This window comes from Prenolepis imparis, unplaced genomic scaffold, assembly GCF_030444845.1.
Source record: "Prenolepis imparis isolate NDT839.2.m4 unplaced genomic scaffold, iyPreImpa1.0 SCAF_14, whole genome shotgun sequence".
In the NCBI taxonomy this organism is placed as follows: Eukaryota; Metazoa; Arthropoda; class Insecta; order Hymenoptera; family Formicidae; genus Prenolepis; species Prenolepis imparis.
Genome location: NW_028141172.1, coordinates 1,710,632 through 1,727,523, shown reverse-complemented (window position 1 = coordinate 1,727,523; position 16,892 = coordinate 1,710,632). Strand labels below are relative to the sequence as shown.

Here is a 16,892-nt window from a genome sequence, read left to right as displayed (position 1 = left end):
TCAAATCCTCGAGTCCGCGCAGGCCTTTTTGGGAGATTACAAAATTCTTCCCCGCTCGCGAATATAGATGGGAATGAGATTACAGTAGCTTGAGAAGGGACAGACATTTATTTCCTGAGCGATTCGGCTCCGATTCTATACGCTACCGCGTCCTTCAAATTTAATTATTCTCCCAATTTTCAATTAATCTATCATCTATCGTATCCAAATTTGTGTCTTCTCCGTTTCAAAGTGGTGACCGTTGATTTCTAAAGGACGCTCGCATGCCGCGCGATCGTTTAGTATTAATTGCGTATCGGTTTTGGCAGGTGGTTGCCACTCACACATCGGATAAGCATCTCTCCGCTCAGTGACCGGAACCCGATCTCTGTCCATGCAAATGAATAATTATCAAGTCCACCGCGACAACCGTATCGTCCGTTGGGCGCCGCCTAAATGCGCGATTAATGCGCGCAAAATTTACCCTCGTGTCTCGCTTAAACACAGCCGCTGCTCTGGCTGGAACCTCCTCGCGTGCGAGAAGACGTCAGACCGTCTGTAAGAAAATAATTTCAAAAACGCGCGTATTTTTCGCATTCTTTCCTAAAATTTTATCCATCTAGAGTGCAAAGAGTGACGTCCAAAATGGTTCTTAAAAACCCCCTTTTGGAGCAAACAAATTTTCAATCGAGTAAGATATCAACTTAGAAAAGTTTCTTAATGTTATTATTTTTATTATATATCGTGCGGGTATTTTTTTGACTCAATCATTATGCAAATTATGCGTATGTAAATTATTATAATGCAATAATAGGTATTTTATCAGCAAACAAAAGTGACATAAGAATACAGTATCGTCAATTTCCTTATTTCGCATCTACAATCTCCTTCGATGGATTTTAGTTAGATTTATGAAATAATCAACTTTTATTATTTTGATTCAAACAATCATAATAACATGATAAAAGTGATCAGTAAAAAATTAGCTTAGAATAATCTCTGATATTTTTAAATTTCTGCTCAGAAAGGAGATTTTCTGGGCATAACTCTTTGACCGTACTTCGATGGAAAGAGAGTCGAAATTTCGTCGTTCATTGATTCTGATATAAAAATGACACGAGATAACGATCTCTATAAATTTTCGTGTCGATACACCGGACGCGCGATATCGTTTCTCTTCGTCATGGCACTTCACGGCACGTCACGGCGCGGCAGGTGCCTCGCGATGCGCTACGTGGTACATGGTCCGAACCGGTCAACGAGCCGTCCACGTAGCCTCTTTAATGGAAGCCTTTATGGGGCACTTAATACGGTCAATTTCTCTTTTGATGCCCGCTATTCCTTCTATCGAGTCACCGCGTGCACCGACCTTTTTTCACATCCTCGCGAGAGAGCGTTACGACTGAATTATTTCTACATTGTCCCCCTTTCCACCCTTTCCTGTCTCACTTAATTTCGAGACGCGAATCCTCGTCCTACTTGCTTCAACTGAATTGAACAGACATCTCTTTCTCGCAGATATTTAAAAAAATAATATATAAATGCATATATTAGTATATAAGTCCAAGTCTTCTGAAAGAGAGACAAGGAGAGAGAAATTAATATACGGTGTTAAAACTTTTATTCTTTTTTTTTTATCTGAAAAATACGAGGAGAATATTAAAGAAATTTGAAGTCAAAACTGTGTTGCTTTGGCTTTTAAATCTTGTCAAACTTGAATATTTCGAAACTTTGAATCTTAAACTTCGAGTATTGAGAATCTTGAAGGTTTTCCGAGAGAACTTCAGATATATATCAGAACCCTCGTGTCTCCAGAAGGTCTCGAGAACTTTGTGCCTTTCGCGAGCGATTCTTCGATTCACCTCACGACTCGCAGCAGAGCCGTGTCGCGTTTGATGCACTTCGCGCAGGTATTATAAAACGGCAATTAACTTGGCGATAATATTACAGCATACTGCTCATTCCGTGCAATGCTCGCCGAGTAAACGTATGGTGTACAACATGCTTAGCTCGCCTAGTCTGGATATCCGACAGTTAATTTTCCGCACTATTGCGATTTCCTTCCGCTGAGAAACTTGAGAAACTTGAACTTGCATTACGCCTCAATTAAGAATACGTCGCGAATTTCGCAGAGCAATGACATGTGACATTTGCATCTTGATAGTCGCTCGACGCTATTGTCATTAATTTATCCGATAAATTAATGCATCTACTCGGTTTGACGTAAATCAGCTGATCGAACATATAGCTTCTTGTTCATTGACAGAACTTATGGCGGATGAAATGCGACGCGTCAGAGTATAAAAAATTGTATATACGTGCGTAATATATATAACATTTTACTATAATAAAATCGCATACGAAAAATTCATATCCCTCCACTCGAACCATATCGATATTATTAAGATACTCGAAACCGTTCTAGGTACCCCGTATATCCCCGCAACGTGGACCCGTTACATTTTTCTTTATTTAATCGCAGGCGTGTCGAGGACGGCATATCGCGAGCAAATATACAGAATGCGACGTAAAGCGGTAGGATGAAAAAAGGACCCGCGCGTCGTGCATTATACGCGACGTCCGGCTTATGCCGGGAATGGTAAAAAAAAAAAAAAAAGAAAAAATGAGCGGCGCGCGATCCTCACGCGAAAATGCCGAAGCATAATGTAACAGTTTTATTCACGGCGGCCAGTGTAAATATGCGAGATTATGAGCTCTCTTCTCTCGCGCGCGCGGCTCGGAAATATAAGCCTAGACGCGCATTTGCGTCCAGAGTTTCTCTCCTCCCGGTCACTCAACCGAATGACCCGTAAAATGAGATACGTATAGTTACGCAATCCAAGACTAATTATAAAAAAAGAACAATCTCTTGGTCGAAAACATTGTATGGTTATTTTAAATTCTGCTTTAATGAATTACACGAGAAATGTTCATTAAATCATAAGTTTCACCGTAAAATGTTGTTTTAGATAATTTATAATTTACGACAAAATTCGAGATAAAATCTATAGTTATAATTTCTACGCGCTGCATATTTTATTTTTTCGAATGTTTTATATAAAAATACACAGAGAGAATTTTCTCTCAGAATTTACCCTGAAAATCATGGTAATCGTGGGACAATATGGTATGGAAAGAATTTTATGAGAATTTCTCTGATTAATATTTATCATAATAAAAATAATAATATCTACACACTAAAATATAAAACATGTAAAATTAATCAACATGTTTTATATTTTAGTGTGTAGGTATTATTATTTTTATTATGATAAATATTAATCAGAGAAAATCTCATAAAATTCTTTCCATACCATATTGTCCCACGATTATCATGATTTTCAGGGTAAATTCTAAAAGAAACTTCTCTCCGTGTAGAATTCCAAATTTTTTAAAATAATTTTCAAAATTTTTACAAATAGTTCCACATGTTGTCGTGAATTATAGATCAGACTAAAGACATCTCATTAGCATGACGTATTCTCCAATTGTTCAAGGATTAAAATTCCAGGCTAAATTTTGCAGTTTAGAGAATTTAGATGTCTACGTATTCCTCCTCTTATCTCGATTTTCACACGTTTTCGAAATCGCGGGTCTTAATGTCGCAGGAAAGGAAGCAAATATAATACGCGGTATGTTGCTTTGAGAAGAAGCCGTTAATCACACAATGCAGGTAGCACGGAGAATCACATCGGAGAGTTAATCACGATCGCAGGTAGAGATGAGCATGGGAGAGAGAAGACAGAGAGAGAAAGAGATTCGCGAGCACCTCGAGTCCCACATAGCCCATAATCCCATTCAACGTGCCCTCCTCCTCTCACCCCCTTCGGGCGCGACTCACCTCGTGATCCGAGTCGCCTCGATACGCAACAACACGCTGAAGGAGACGACCGGTGCGTGTCCTGGGGCAATTCCCCACGGGATTCGCGATTCGCTCGAGATTTAATGTGGAAGAAAGCACACATAGTCGTGCTTTACCACTGGCGTGGCGAGCATGCATATATGCGTGCATAAGCTGCACTTTGCAAAGTGCGTTTTACAAGAAGAAGCTACTATCTCGCGCCCGTCTGAGGATGAGTTGCATAAGGGTTTCTCGCGCCTAAGGCGAGAGAAGTCCGAGATTGGAAATTTTGCTCAATCGATCGCGTACGACTGTATGCTATCGCGCAGAAGGAGATTAATGAAAGTCGATACCTCGATAAGGAGAATATTATCATGCGCTTTTATGTCTAATTGTACGAACGAATGGTAAGATATCGTGTCGGGGGAGCGAAACAGGATATCCTCCGAAGATGCCAATCCAGATATCAAATTCACGATAGCGCAAGGAGGAGGAGGAAGAGGAGGTTGCGCCTTAAAGAAATGTCTCTTCTAAATTCCCCTAAGGAAGGAATCTCGTTTTGCTGATATACACCTTCCTGCCTCCCTTCCTCTCCCCCCGTCCGCATTTATAAGAATGCGTATTACACAGGTGCGTGGCCGTATATACATATATAAAATGCAAAACGCGCAAACAGGGACCACGGTTCGCACTGCCATTTAATAGGAAGCCGCGGACCTAGATCGGTAACTCCCCGGCATGGCAGCTCGTATTTATTAGCCTTACGGGGCCCCCGTGTGCTCAGACTCCGTGAGGGATGGGCTCGCATATAAAATTAGTGATACACGTAATTGTTATCGCTTATATACCGGACGGCAACGGTGATAGCGGCTAATGTACGCGCGCCTTTCGTGCGAACTCGCGCGTATTTTATAATAAACGGAGAACAGCAGGGAACGCGCGCGCGCGCGAGCTTCCTCCTTACACAAGTGTGTATGTGCGTGCATCTTAAATTTAAAATTCAGAAATTTACACTATTATATTCTCGGATCAAAAATCTCCCAATTTAAAGTTAAGATGCTCGTATATTAATTGACAAAATTCTTGAAAAATAAATTTTTCCTAAAGTTTCTCTCTCCCTCTTTTTCTAAAACAGATACATTGTATTACAATTTCTGCATTAAATGGAAAATTTAATACATTTAAATATATTTAAAAATTTGAAAATTTAAATATATTTTATACATGTAAATTGATATCATATGTAAAGGAGAGCAAAATGTGCGCTATAGCTATAAATATAAATGCGAAATTTAGCCTGATCTCGGTTGTGAATAGCGCTGCACGCTCCAGTCACTTTTTGGGCATCGATGAGCACGCGGTTGCTCGCTTTTGGATAAAGGGAACAATTAAGGAAATGTTGATGTCCACAAGCGAGAAGCGCGCGGCATTTTTGTAAACGATAATAAGCAACGCGTGTCGGATTCCCGAGAAGCGGAATAAATTTGTTGGTCTCGTGGCTCGCAATTACGCGTCGCAGTTTCATTTATCGTCGGTTAATTCTCTTCTTCCACGTACGAGTTTAGTCGTACGGTAAACATCGTTGAGCATATATGTATATATAAGATGGGAAAGAAATTATCAGACGAATCGGAACTTATAAAACTCGTAACAAGTTAGACGGAATTTTGGAAATGTTTGCTGAAAAAAACTGACGATTTAGAGAGCAAAAGAATATTTTTAAAAAATTAGTTTTAATATATAAAAAATGAATTTTACATAAGGGAAATGGATTCAAAACTAGAACTGTATATTCTATTAGAATATAAAGTAGAGATTAATAAAAGGACCGGCAAATTAAGATGGACATTGCGAGATTGTATCACGGTCGCGATAAAGGATTTGATGTTAAATACCCTGCAATTAAGTCTGAAATTAAATTGTCGAGAATAATTACAGCAAAGGTTTTAATTCGAAAAACAGATTCGACTAGGAGATAGAGAGAGTGAATGGAAAAATCGTGAAAAAGCAGGCGATGAAAACCGCGGTCGGCTGTCATGCGTTTAATTACCAATCAGAGACGCCAGGTTATCGCGTGGTTGATTCCCGCCGCAAATTTCTTCCTACGAAATGTAGCTACAGTGATCTCAAAAAAAAAAAAAAAAAAAAAAAAAACAAGAATTTATAGCAAAAGTATACTCTCTCTGGCAAATTCGAACATTTATATTTTATTTCTTTTTTTTTCTCGCGAAAAATATTTAATCAACACTTTCACATCAGCAAGACATTTAAAATTCAAGAAAATGTTTTTGAGATTCATATTTTTTAATATTTTTTTTGACAGTCATATTCTTTGCAAAAAAAATTAATAAGAGGGACTCAATTGGAAATATTTTACGAAAGACAATTTTTTTCAAGAATTTTTCTATATATTAAATAAATAATATATTGCACACATACGATCTTATAACTTTCTCTCAATATTTTTATTTTAAGCAGAAGCTTTTAATTAATTTTGGTGCGACTTTTAATCGCTAAAACATTGAAAATGCCTCGAAGTTTATTGCAAAACACATACTCTATGATTAATGCGAAGGGGTTAATTTTCCAGGCCACCCCATATAATACGTTCACATAGCTTGTTCGCGAATGCGTCTAACGCAATGTTTGTTGGCCGCACGTTAAGACCGCCGTGCCGGCCTTTTTATTATTATACATTATATACACACACACACACACACACACACACACACACACACACACATGAATACACATAAAACAGGCGTATGCACACACACGCCACTCGCATAATCACCATCAGATAACGAAGCGCGCGATCCGTCGATGACAGGAACACGGTAGACGCACTCGAGCTGCTTCCCATTCTCGCGTTCATGCTCGGAAATTACCTCTGAAATTACCTTCCTCCCTTTAAGGCCCCGTCCCATCCTCCTTCCCTTCCCCCTCGTCATCAACGGCGATAATATGATGCGACGGTCTGCTTCGATGACGCGCACCGGAAATCCCTTTGAAGACGCGCACCAGAAGCTCTTCCGATCTTGATGAGGACTGAAGCGTGCAATGAGAGGTTTAACGTGCAAATTCTTATAAATTCATAGAGAATGCCACGGTAATTAAGAGCCGGAATGAACGGGCGGGAGTAACGAATGTCCAATGTGTGTACCAAGTGTGCGTCCTTGGATACACTCTCGAGAGGTTTATCTAATGAGAATCGGGGCCCTATCCGGGCCTATATAGATAATATTACCCACGTTCCGGGGAAGAGCGTGCTCGATTCGCAGACTCTCTGCCGATATACATATATATATTCTCCAAAGACGAAATTTGCAAGTTCGGCCGTTAGGCAAGCCGTTAGAATTCACGAACGAGTAAGAGAGGCGCTCGCGACTCGCCTAATTAATATCTGCAGTTAAATCTGGGATCTAGATCTGAACGAACCGCTAGCTCACCAGCCAGCCAGCCAGCCAGTCAAGGTGTACCGGCTCCTGATTCCGTTGCCCGTTGCTGTTGTTTCCAGCGTCATCGCGATGGTGTGTTCGTGTGAATGTTCACTGACCCGACCGGTTGCTTGCGAGTCCGGTCGCGAAATCTGCGAACATCTGAGAGCGCAGTCTTCTCAGCTACGAGCGCGTTCCGATTGTTTGTACGTGGAATAAAGTAAGATTCGTATCGTTCGGTCGGAGACAAGTCTCGTCTGTCATTTTCGACCAAGTGTCAAGAATTTTCGAAATTTCCGATTCGCGCGTATCGTCTTGAAAATCTCTAGACTTCCTAGCTTCCGAGTGTTTTTTCTTTCTCCTTTTTTTCGTTTCACCCGACGAGGCGGCAAAAAAGAACGACCGATACACACTGGCCGTAGATTTCACGGTACAGCTGCAACGAGGCGGTTGTAGACGATAAATCCTCGCCGCGGTTGCGGCGGAAGTGCGCGGATGTATATCCTGCAGGTTCGCGAACGAATCGCAAAGCGATCGCGACGCGATAGCTTTTCTCCTAACGGCGAGTGATCAGCTGACGAGCGCGTAATCAGCTGACAGCTGACAGGTCGACGGGAGACATCGCATTAGTGGATATTCGGACGATCGAATATCGAATAGACGGAAATTTCGTCTCTTTCGAATTTCGCTTTCTTACGAGAGAATAAATCTCTTCTCTCTTTCTCCCTCTCCTCGTAATCATAAATGTATAACGTCAATCTACGATATTTTTCCTGTCCCGCTCTCTTGTTAAGTTAAAAAAAATTAAAAATCGAAGAGTGTGGCATCTTGAAATCCTGGACCACGTTTTGCACTTTCGAGTTGAAATTTTTCTCGTCTCGAATTGAAATGGTCGGTCGCGAACGCAAATAGCAGACTCATTCAGCGCTTCTCAATCCGCAGCGTTTACGGTTTGCGCGAATAAAGCGAATATAATAAGTATAAACTCGTCGGAGAGGAATCGCTCGAACCAATTTGCCCGGTTAATTTCATTCGATGGCTTTTATCGGACTTTGCGGCTCGTCTCTCGCCGCATCTCGCAGGGTCTTTAATCAGACCACGGCTGATATAGAAGTTTACGCACGGTTCGGCATCTAGAATCGTGAGTTCGGTTTCTTTCGGAGCCTCTCAAGGCCGCGAGGGAACTCATATAGACGTTTTCTTTTTTCTTTTTTTTTTTTACGTTAATTTTTCCGATAAAGCTTAATTGATACGAGCGTCCTCCAGGCCAGGCGCCATGCGCGATTTGAGTATCACTGCGTTATTGGGACCGCATTCCCATTCTCCGGGGCCCGACCGACGCGATGCGGCGTTTGAGGAGCTGCGATTTAGAGCGGCGGCGCAATGTGCAAAGCACGAGGATAACCCGTATGAAGAGCTGTCAGCGGTTATGCCGAATAAAATGTCTGATTTGCTGTACTGCCACCGATTCCTTCGCTCAAGGCGGCACGATGACCAACATTCCGCGCCGCGTTTATGGGCCTACCATGTCGATCACGGATGATCGCTACTCTCCTCTTACATGCGGAGAGACAGAGAAAGAGAGAAAATAAAGATTGTGACAGAGAGAGAGAAAGAGGGAGAGGGAGAATACATCGGCGAGGATGGGAAAAACGCGCGCGGTCGCTCTTTATGGGATACTTAATAAGAGGCCTTATCGTCCAGCGGTGAAGTTAGATACAGAGGCAACGAGGCGTTCGCGTGGATATACGTCGATGATGCACGTTTAACCGCGGCGGCTGTCATCGAGCATTACGTCGATGAAAGATACAATGAGGCTCGGCGCGTTACCTCGTAGTGATTTGCGCACTCGATATCGATCGACAATCGTAAAATTTCCCGATTAATATCGAAAGTAATAGATACAAGAAGTTAAGTGTTTGAAAATAATCGAGATTACTAGATTCCGTAGAGATTAAGTAGATTTCAAGATTGCTGAATTGCTTCCGTTTAATCCTATGATCCATCCTGGTATCATTACAGCATTTTAATTAAATTAGCATTTTAATTAAATAATTCAAATAAAATTAATATTATATAAATAATTAATATTCTCGCGGATATAATAATTAATATAATAAATAATTAAAATAAAATCGAGATCTCCCTATCTCCCTGTGATATTTCCTGCATATTAAAGCGCGCAATGTTAAAAAGTCGCGTATTAATGAAACGGATAATAAACGCAAATCGTCGCGTTCTATATTTTGCGTATTGTGTGTGATATGAGCAGACTGGAAATTCTTAAAAAAAAGTCCAAAACTACGTTATCCCGGCGCGAGTTGGCGTAAAAGTTAGGGCGCGTACAGGTAACGGGGGCATCAAACTCTCGGGGCCCGGACCGGGTCCGCTGCAGGGGGTCCAGTCACGCTGACATGTTTATCACACTCGTTCCCCCCGACTCGTGCCATGCGTTATGCGAGCTTTGTGTTATGCCGGAGAGAAAAGGAGAGGAAAAAAAGAGAGAAAGAGAAAGAGAAAACCCGTGAGGTTTCACGTTACTGGCGACACAATGACGCTGTACGTGTCTCTTAACATATTTTTCATCTCCGGATATATACCGCGGGAAGATGCTGCGCGCAGGATCTCGGGCGATAGCGACGTATATAGTACAAATATACATATGGATGGGGGAGAACCCAACACAATTTGAAAAATCAAAAAAATACCAAATAAGAAATAAAATAAAAATAAATATATAAAACGAAAAAAATACAAAAAATATAAAAAATTTAAAGACTAAATTGTCAAAGAATTTTCTAGTAAAAAAATGTGAAGAACACTTTTTTATACTCTGAAAATTTCATATTGTATTTTTTTTACTGTAACATCTTTTTTTATAAGCTTCAAAATTTTTGACTTTTCGAATTCCCGAAAGCTGTTATTCTATATACATATTATATTAAACGAATATGTTAATCACGGTGATATCATTCGCTAATAAAATTCGGGATAGGATTGTCAGATGAAAATCGTGCGATAAAATCATTTATATATAGGAAAGCCCGGTAATAAGGCGAGATTACGTAATCGCATCAAGATTTATCGATTGTCCGTTCTTTCTCGGGTGCAACAAATAAATCGTTTTATTATTCATTTTCTAATTATCAGCGTCGACCATCTTTATTCCGGTCGTGATACTCCCCGACATTTCTCTGTATGTGTGTGCCTTCGCTAACTATTTCTCCTCTAGTTTCTCCCCCACAACGTTGCCTCGTACCTCTTCTCTGTCGACCGTACCGTGTAAAGGAGGAGTAATGTACGTTAGTAATACGCGGTGTAGGAATGAGCAAGATTAAATTAACAGAATACTGCATAATGTTATGTGAAAGATGTTGTTAATTCCACAGTAGGTATACGACAGTAAAAGAGGCTTACACGACATTAATATTTATATATCGAGCGTGCAGGATATCTTCAAAGCTCTCTGTTTCGCTCAGTGAGTTTGATTGGATATCAACGCACCGATAAAACTTTTCTCCGTATGTAATATGAAATATCTCGGTAATTAAAGCAACGCGCATTTTGTAGCCATTTACTTCAGATTCAGTTTATACTCTGCGCGCCTTTAAGTCTCGGCGCAAGACGGATGTTTCCCGGAAACGTTCACGGCCAGAATTCTCTTCAAAGCAAAGCGCGGCTACGTTTCAGTCAATGATCTGTGACGCGAGAGGCGACGCAGATAAGCCTTGACAGAGCGATTCGAGATAGTCTCTTCGAAGCTCTTGCACGCCGAACTCTCATTTTTTGTAACATATAAAGTTATATTCTAGATTTAATATTGATGTCTAAATTTGAACAATTTTATCTCTACAAATTTTCAATTTTTTCAGAAGAAAAAATGTATATTGTTAGAATTTCACTTAATATACATTTAAATTCTTAAAAATTCCACAAAATCTCTGTACCAAAAAATGTCTAAAAAATTAATATAATTGTAATTTTTATTTATTTAATATTTTTGAAAAAATAGATTTCTCTTTTCATTTATTTAATTAATATTTAATATTAATATTATTGTTATATTTTATTTATTATATTATTATAATATGCTAAAAGCGATATATCGAAGGCGCTTATCGGCTTTCTTTTTAGGACATCTTAGAAAAATAAAAAAATAGTGACACTTGAACACTTCTTCGAAAATTAATATATAAGATGTTTTGCGTTTTTAAAATCTAAATATTTTCTTAGGACACGAAAGTAACTAAAAAGTAAATTATCGAATAAATAAATCGAATTATTCGGCTTTTCTTCAAAAGAAAAGCGAGAAGCTGTCAGGTAAAAATTTTGCGAGGCCTAAAGTAAAGTGTTACCAAGTGTTCCCTTTTGCTGACAAAAACGAGAAAATATTTTCAATTTTAACATTTTTGTCTATTTTTATAAATTTATTATTTTTTAAAAATAATTATCTCCAGAAGAGAGATACATATACACCTCATCATTTTCGATAGATTCCCATTCAGTAATTTTTTCTTAAAATCTTACGTGATCGACTCTTAAATTGACGCTAACTTACATCAAAGTGATCTTCACAACAAACTATTAAGCGATCCGGTGTAATTGCATACGCGACTTTTATCTGTTCACACACACACATTATCTACAGTATATATCGCCGAGCATGCGTGCGTTGATATCTAATGATTTTTGGATGACAAGAGAAAGAGAGAGAAAGGGGGAGAGAGAGAGAGAAAGAGGGAAAGAGAAAAAGGGAGCGAGAAAAAAAAAGAATGAGAAAAAAGGCTGGTCGTTAAAAAGGATTTCCCTGCGATATATCTTCATTTACGTAAGGTAAATAACTCATGTGTCTCGCGCTCTCTCACATTCTCGACAAAAAAATTGTGTCACTGTGACAAGTCAACTCATTTTTTTCGCCCTTTGACGCCCCGTCGCACATTTTCGTAGTTTTTTGTATATAAAGAGATGATTAGATAATTTTTATATCTTCTCTGCTTTCTTGTGTGTGTATACTTTCATCAATTAAATTTTAAAAATTTTATAATTCCGTGTTTTTTAGAATCTCTTGGAATAGAAAGTTTTCTCTTCTTTTTCTAAATTATAAATGTGTGTTTTATTATGTTTATTTAAAGAATAGAAAAAGTGTTGCCCTTCTTCAATATTTTATTGTTATAGTACGAGCAATAAAGCGGCCTTTTGTATACAATTGTTTTGCGGGGTGGAGCGAAGGGAAGGAAGGGAAAGGGAAAAAAGACGCGTCTCCGCGGGAGAGTGAGAGACATCGAGTTGCTAAAGTCGCATCACACACTACCGGTCGTTTGATAAGGCTGATAAAGCGCATAAAGAATGTTTGTCCCCGCGTCTCTCCCTCCCATCACCCTCTCGTTGGTATCTTAATGTCTGCGCGGCCGATCTGTCTCCCTCTCGCTCTTTTACTGTTAATCTTCCTCCTTGTTCCTTCCTCCCCTTCCCTCTGTTGCTCCTTCTTTTCGACCGCTTCTCCTCGTCGATGCCATAAATTATGCGACTGCAACGTGAGCGCAGCTGCGCTCGATGCCTCGAACGATCTTTTCGGTGTCGTACCGGTGGTCCACGATCGCCCCGGCCTCGAGAAAATGGACGCCGAACCGGATTAGAGAGGAGATTACAGCCGGATTAGAAGCGAATGAGCTGAGAGTTTAGATATGAGATACATCGACATTCGCGGAATTTAATGCTATATCGCGTTGCTATAATTTAAATTGTGCTTTGTTCTATGAACCAATGAACGTATCAGCCCCCCTTAAAGATATGCGAATTGTCAAGGAAGTTGATATAAATTTCATTTTGAAAGATTTAAGAAGAGAGAAACAGAGACCTCTTAACGTTCATAAATATCGATATTCGAGATTACAAAGAGAAAAAGTATATATCTATGAGATAAGATTTATAAAGATTTTTAAGATATATATATCTGTTTAAGATAAGATTTATAAATCTTGAAAAAGATTTTATGTCAAGTCGTGCTACAACATTACATATGTGTTTATTTTTTTTTATTAAAATTATTTCAAAGTTTTTTTTGGAAATATTTTTTGACATAATAATATAATAATTATATTATATAATTAATATAATTCTCACATAAATAAATCAATTCTTGCCTTATGCATACATGATTTATACAACTAACGAAAGATATTTTAATATTTAAGTTTACACTCTTATAATGTTTTTTAATTCGGCAAGAAATAGTAAGACTAAAAATATAAATGAATAAATACGTATTTCTAACCGAAAATCAAATTTTTATTTTTATTTTACATATTTGTTTAAATTTTCTCCCTAAAAATTTAAGTAAATTTAAACAGTGTTGCTGAAAGTTTCTGTACTTTGAAAACGAGCGACAGGTTTTTCACGCTGGTAACATGCGTGAAAACGAACACGCCCCTGTGGGTTTTCCGCCGATGACAGGTGTTATAATGCCACCGTGAAAAGTCTCTGAGGGCAGCTGCTATTTTATTGGGGTTGGCGATGCGTCGAAAAACATTTTACGACACGAATGGTTGAGCAGAGCACCCTTGAATGTGTACGTTCACACACCAGTTATGCTCATTTATAGTTCAATCAAGGACTCTTCGATTGCATTATACGCACATATATTCATCGAATCCAAGAGAAAAATCATAAATCGTAAAACGGTCGTAAAACAAGCAATATAAAAAAATCCACACATATATTGAGAGATAAACACAATATTAAAGATATTACACTTACACAATGACTAACGCATTCGCTTCCTGTGACAAAATAAACATTCTTTTTATAATTAATGTTGCTAATATAAAATTGGAAACTATTTCTCGCGAAATTATCCTGATTGCTTAAATCCGATCTCGAGATGATAATTTCGTTGGGAAATAAATAAGCGAACAAATATCGCATCGCCAAGATATATTTGCGCACGTTTTTCGTTAGCATTCGCGTAATGTCCAGTTGAAGTGCATCGAATCCGACGATGATGCACTCCTCGCGAGAGAAGCGCGGCGCAGCGTCACTCTCTTCACTCTCTCGAGGGTCTGCGCATCGAGTTGGCATTCTGATTGATATACGGACTGTTAAGTGTTTGCAATAACCGACGTTTATATATATCCACCTCTAATACATCCAACCATAAATAACTGGCCACTTCGAGATCCGCCAGCCGGGCCTTCGAGAGAGAACGAACGATGCGGACACCGGTATTTTTGGCTGTATTTTTGCAAATTAATTAAACGAACGTTTCGGACGTAAAATTATAAATTGCATTCATTTCTGGAAAATTGTATAAAGCTTCTCTCTTATTTTTAAATAATCTTCATAATCTCATTTTTTTATATCTCTGGAATTTAGCTCGACAGTTTTAATTTAATTTTTAAGAATGGTAAGAAAGTGCTCTAATTTTGCGAGGTCCGGATATAGAATTTAAGAAATTATAGAGACGTTAAGCAGAAAGTGACAGCTGGGATTCTTTAAGGATCACAGGTGCGTGCCGAAAGAATCCTTTCGGAAATGACCTATTTCCAAAGCTCGAAAAAGGGCATAAAAGGGCGTGACAAACACATCTGCACGCCGAACACGTCAAAAGCAACCGGATGATTTCACACAAATTAACCACAGCGTGATAGCTCATTTAAAGGAATTTATCGTCTAACGAGGAATTAGTAAGCTCGTGCGCCATTTTAAAGGATTCTAAAGGGTCGGGATCACTTTCTGGTCAAACGCTTCTGCTTTGCAGAATAAATAAGAACCCTCTGTTGTGCCAGGTTGCTTTGTATATTTATTTATTTATTTATTCTATATAAATCCAAAAACTCAATAGAATGTACCAAAGTTTTCGGAAATTTGGAATAATTAACTTATCAGTTTAAATTCGAAATCTAAAAATAATATAAATCTGAGAGAGTCGAAATTTTTAAACTTTAAACGCATTAGCTTGCTCGAAAATGTAGCTAAGCTATTGACACATTTTTTAGGGATACGCACAAGAGGGTGAACGGCTTAAGATGTTAAGGGGTTGGGTTAACTAATTTGACGTTTTATCAATCACAAACTGCCACTGCCGCGGTTTCATTGCGACGGGACTTTTTCTAGCATGTGATGGATGAATCCTGCAAGTCTGTAATATGAAACGCGGATGGGGTGGCAGGACACACGTCCTGTCACGCGTACAGGCTGATCGCATTGTTTATGAGATTTTTATGGAGGTGAAATATTGGGGAAACACACGCACCCTCGCGATAAGCCGGATGATAAAGCGCCATGGAAACGTTCCATTTTTTTTTCACGTAAACGCTCTGCAATTAGCCGCAAATCTTACTGAAATTGCTGCGAAGAATTATCGCGATATAATTTGTGATACGAGAATAATTATTAATAATACTAATTTTTTTCTTAAATTATTTATGATAATAAATCTATTTAACGTGGGTATGTGTATATGTATGTGTAACTGTGTATATTTGTATTTATGTATACACGACTTGATTTATATGTATATATATTATATATATAATATGTGTGTGTGTAATATATTACACATAAAGGACAGCTAATATATTTTTGTGCCCTTTTAGCTCTCCCACATTTCTTACAAATTATTGCTGTTCTCAAAAAAATCGTACGAGGGTAGATCGAGCTCGGAATATTGCCGCTTTTCCCACAATAATAGCACACGTGAGCTTATGGCAGGGCGCAGGACCCATTTTTTTACGAGTATCCCTTACGCGTCAGATCAGCTCTCGTCAATGTGTCATGTTACTTTACACGGCGGATTTAACCGTCAAGCAGCTCGCGTCACACGGAACGGTTTTACACGCGTCCTTGCTCCTTTATTTTTATTTATCGATTTTTACTCAGGTTTAATATCGGTAAATTATTTTCCGCATTTATTAAGTCAAAACAATTTTTACATGGATTTACGAATAGGAGGGATTTGTACGGTCTTATTTGCGAATTATAAAAAGAACAAATAATATATTAGACTCTCGTATTTTCGCTAAAATTATAAAATTGTTTAGTTTAACAATACATGACCATTTTCTCTTTGTTTCTCGCGTTGGAAATCAATGCGATAATTGCAAATAGCGCAATTTACTACTCATGCAGTATAATCTATTCTTCTTAGCTGTGCATTATATATATTTGTTTTAAAAATAAATTTTTGTGTGCAAAGATATTATTACATGAAATATGATTTTAATATTTACATTTATAAAATTGTGAAATTTATTAGATAATTTAATAAATCTTTTAATAATTTAAGATTTATTAAATTATTTTACTTTGAATAATTATTTTTTTTAATGGTAAGATTTGTTAATAATTATATTATGTAATATATAAATAATAATATTTAATAATAATATATGAATAGCACAATAAGGTGTAGAAAAAATACAGCTAAGAAAAACGGATTAATTGTAAAATTGAAATTTAAACACTCATTATTTTATGAGGTTCCTCGACGTCCTCCAATGTATCTTTCGCTGCAATTACAGCATCATTAACACTGGTCCTAGGCCCTAGATAGTGATTTGGTAGCCTTCCTGCCTTGTCATTGTTCAACGTTGATGTCGCACGTTGTTGTCCCACGTCAATTGCACTTCACTTTATTT

At 38.2% G+C, this 16,892-nt stretch overlaps 1 protein-coding gene across 1 annotated transcript in view; it reads right to left on the bottom strand.

Annotated features, from left to right (window-relative positions):
- The window catches only part of LOC145945515 (uncharacterized), a 163,181-nt gene that overhangs the window by 21,922 nt on the left and 124,367 nt on the right, over positions 1-16,892 (bottom strand). Inside the window, exon 10 of the mRNA XM_083054578.1 lies at positions 6,615-6,868. Coding sequence (XP_082910704.1) covers positions 6,615-6,868 — 254 coding nt within the window. The remainder of the gene's footprint in view (positions 1-6,614; positions 6,869-16,892) is intronic.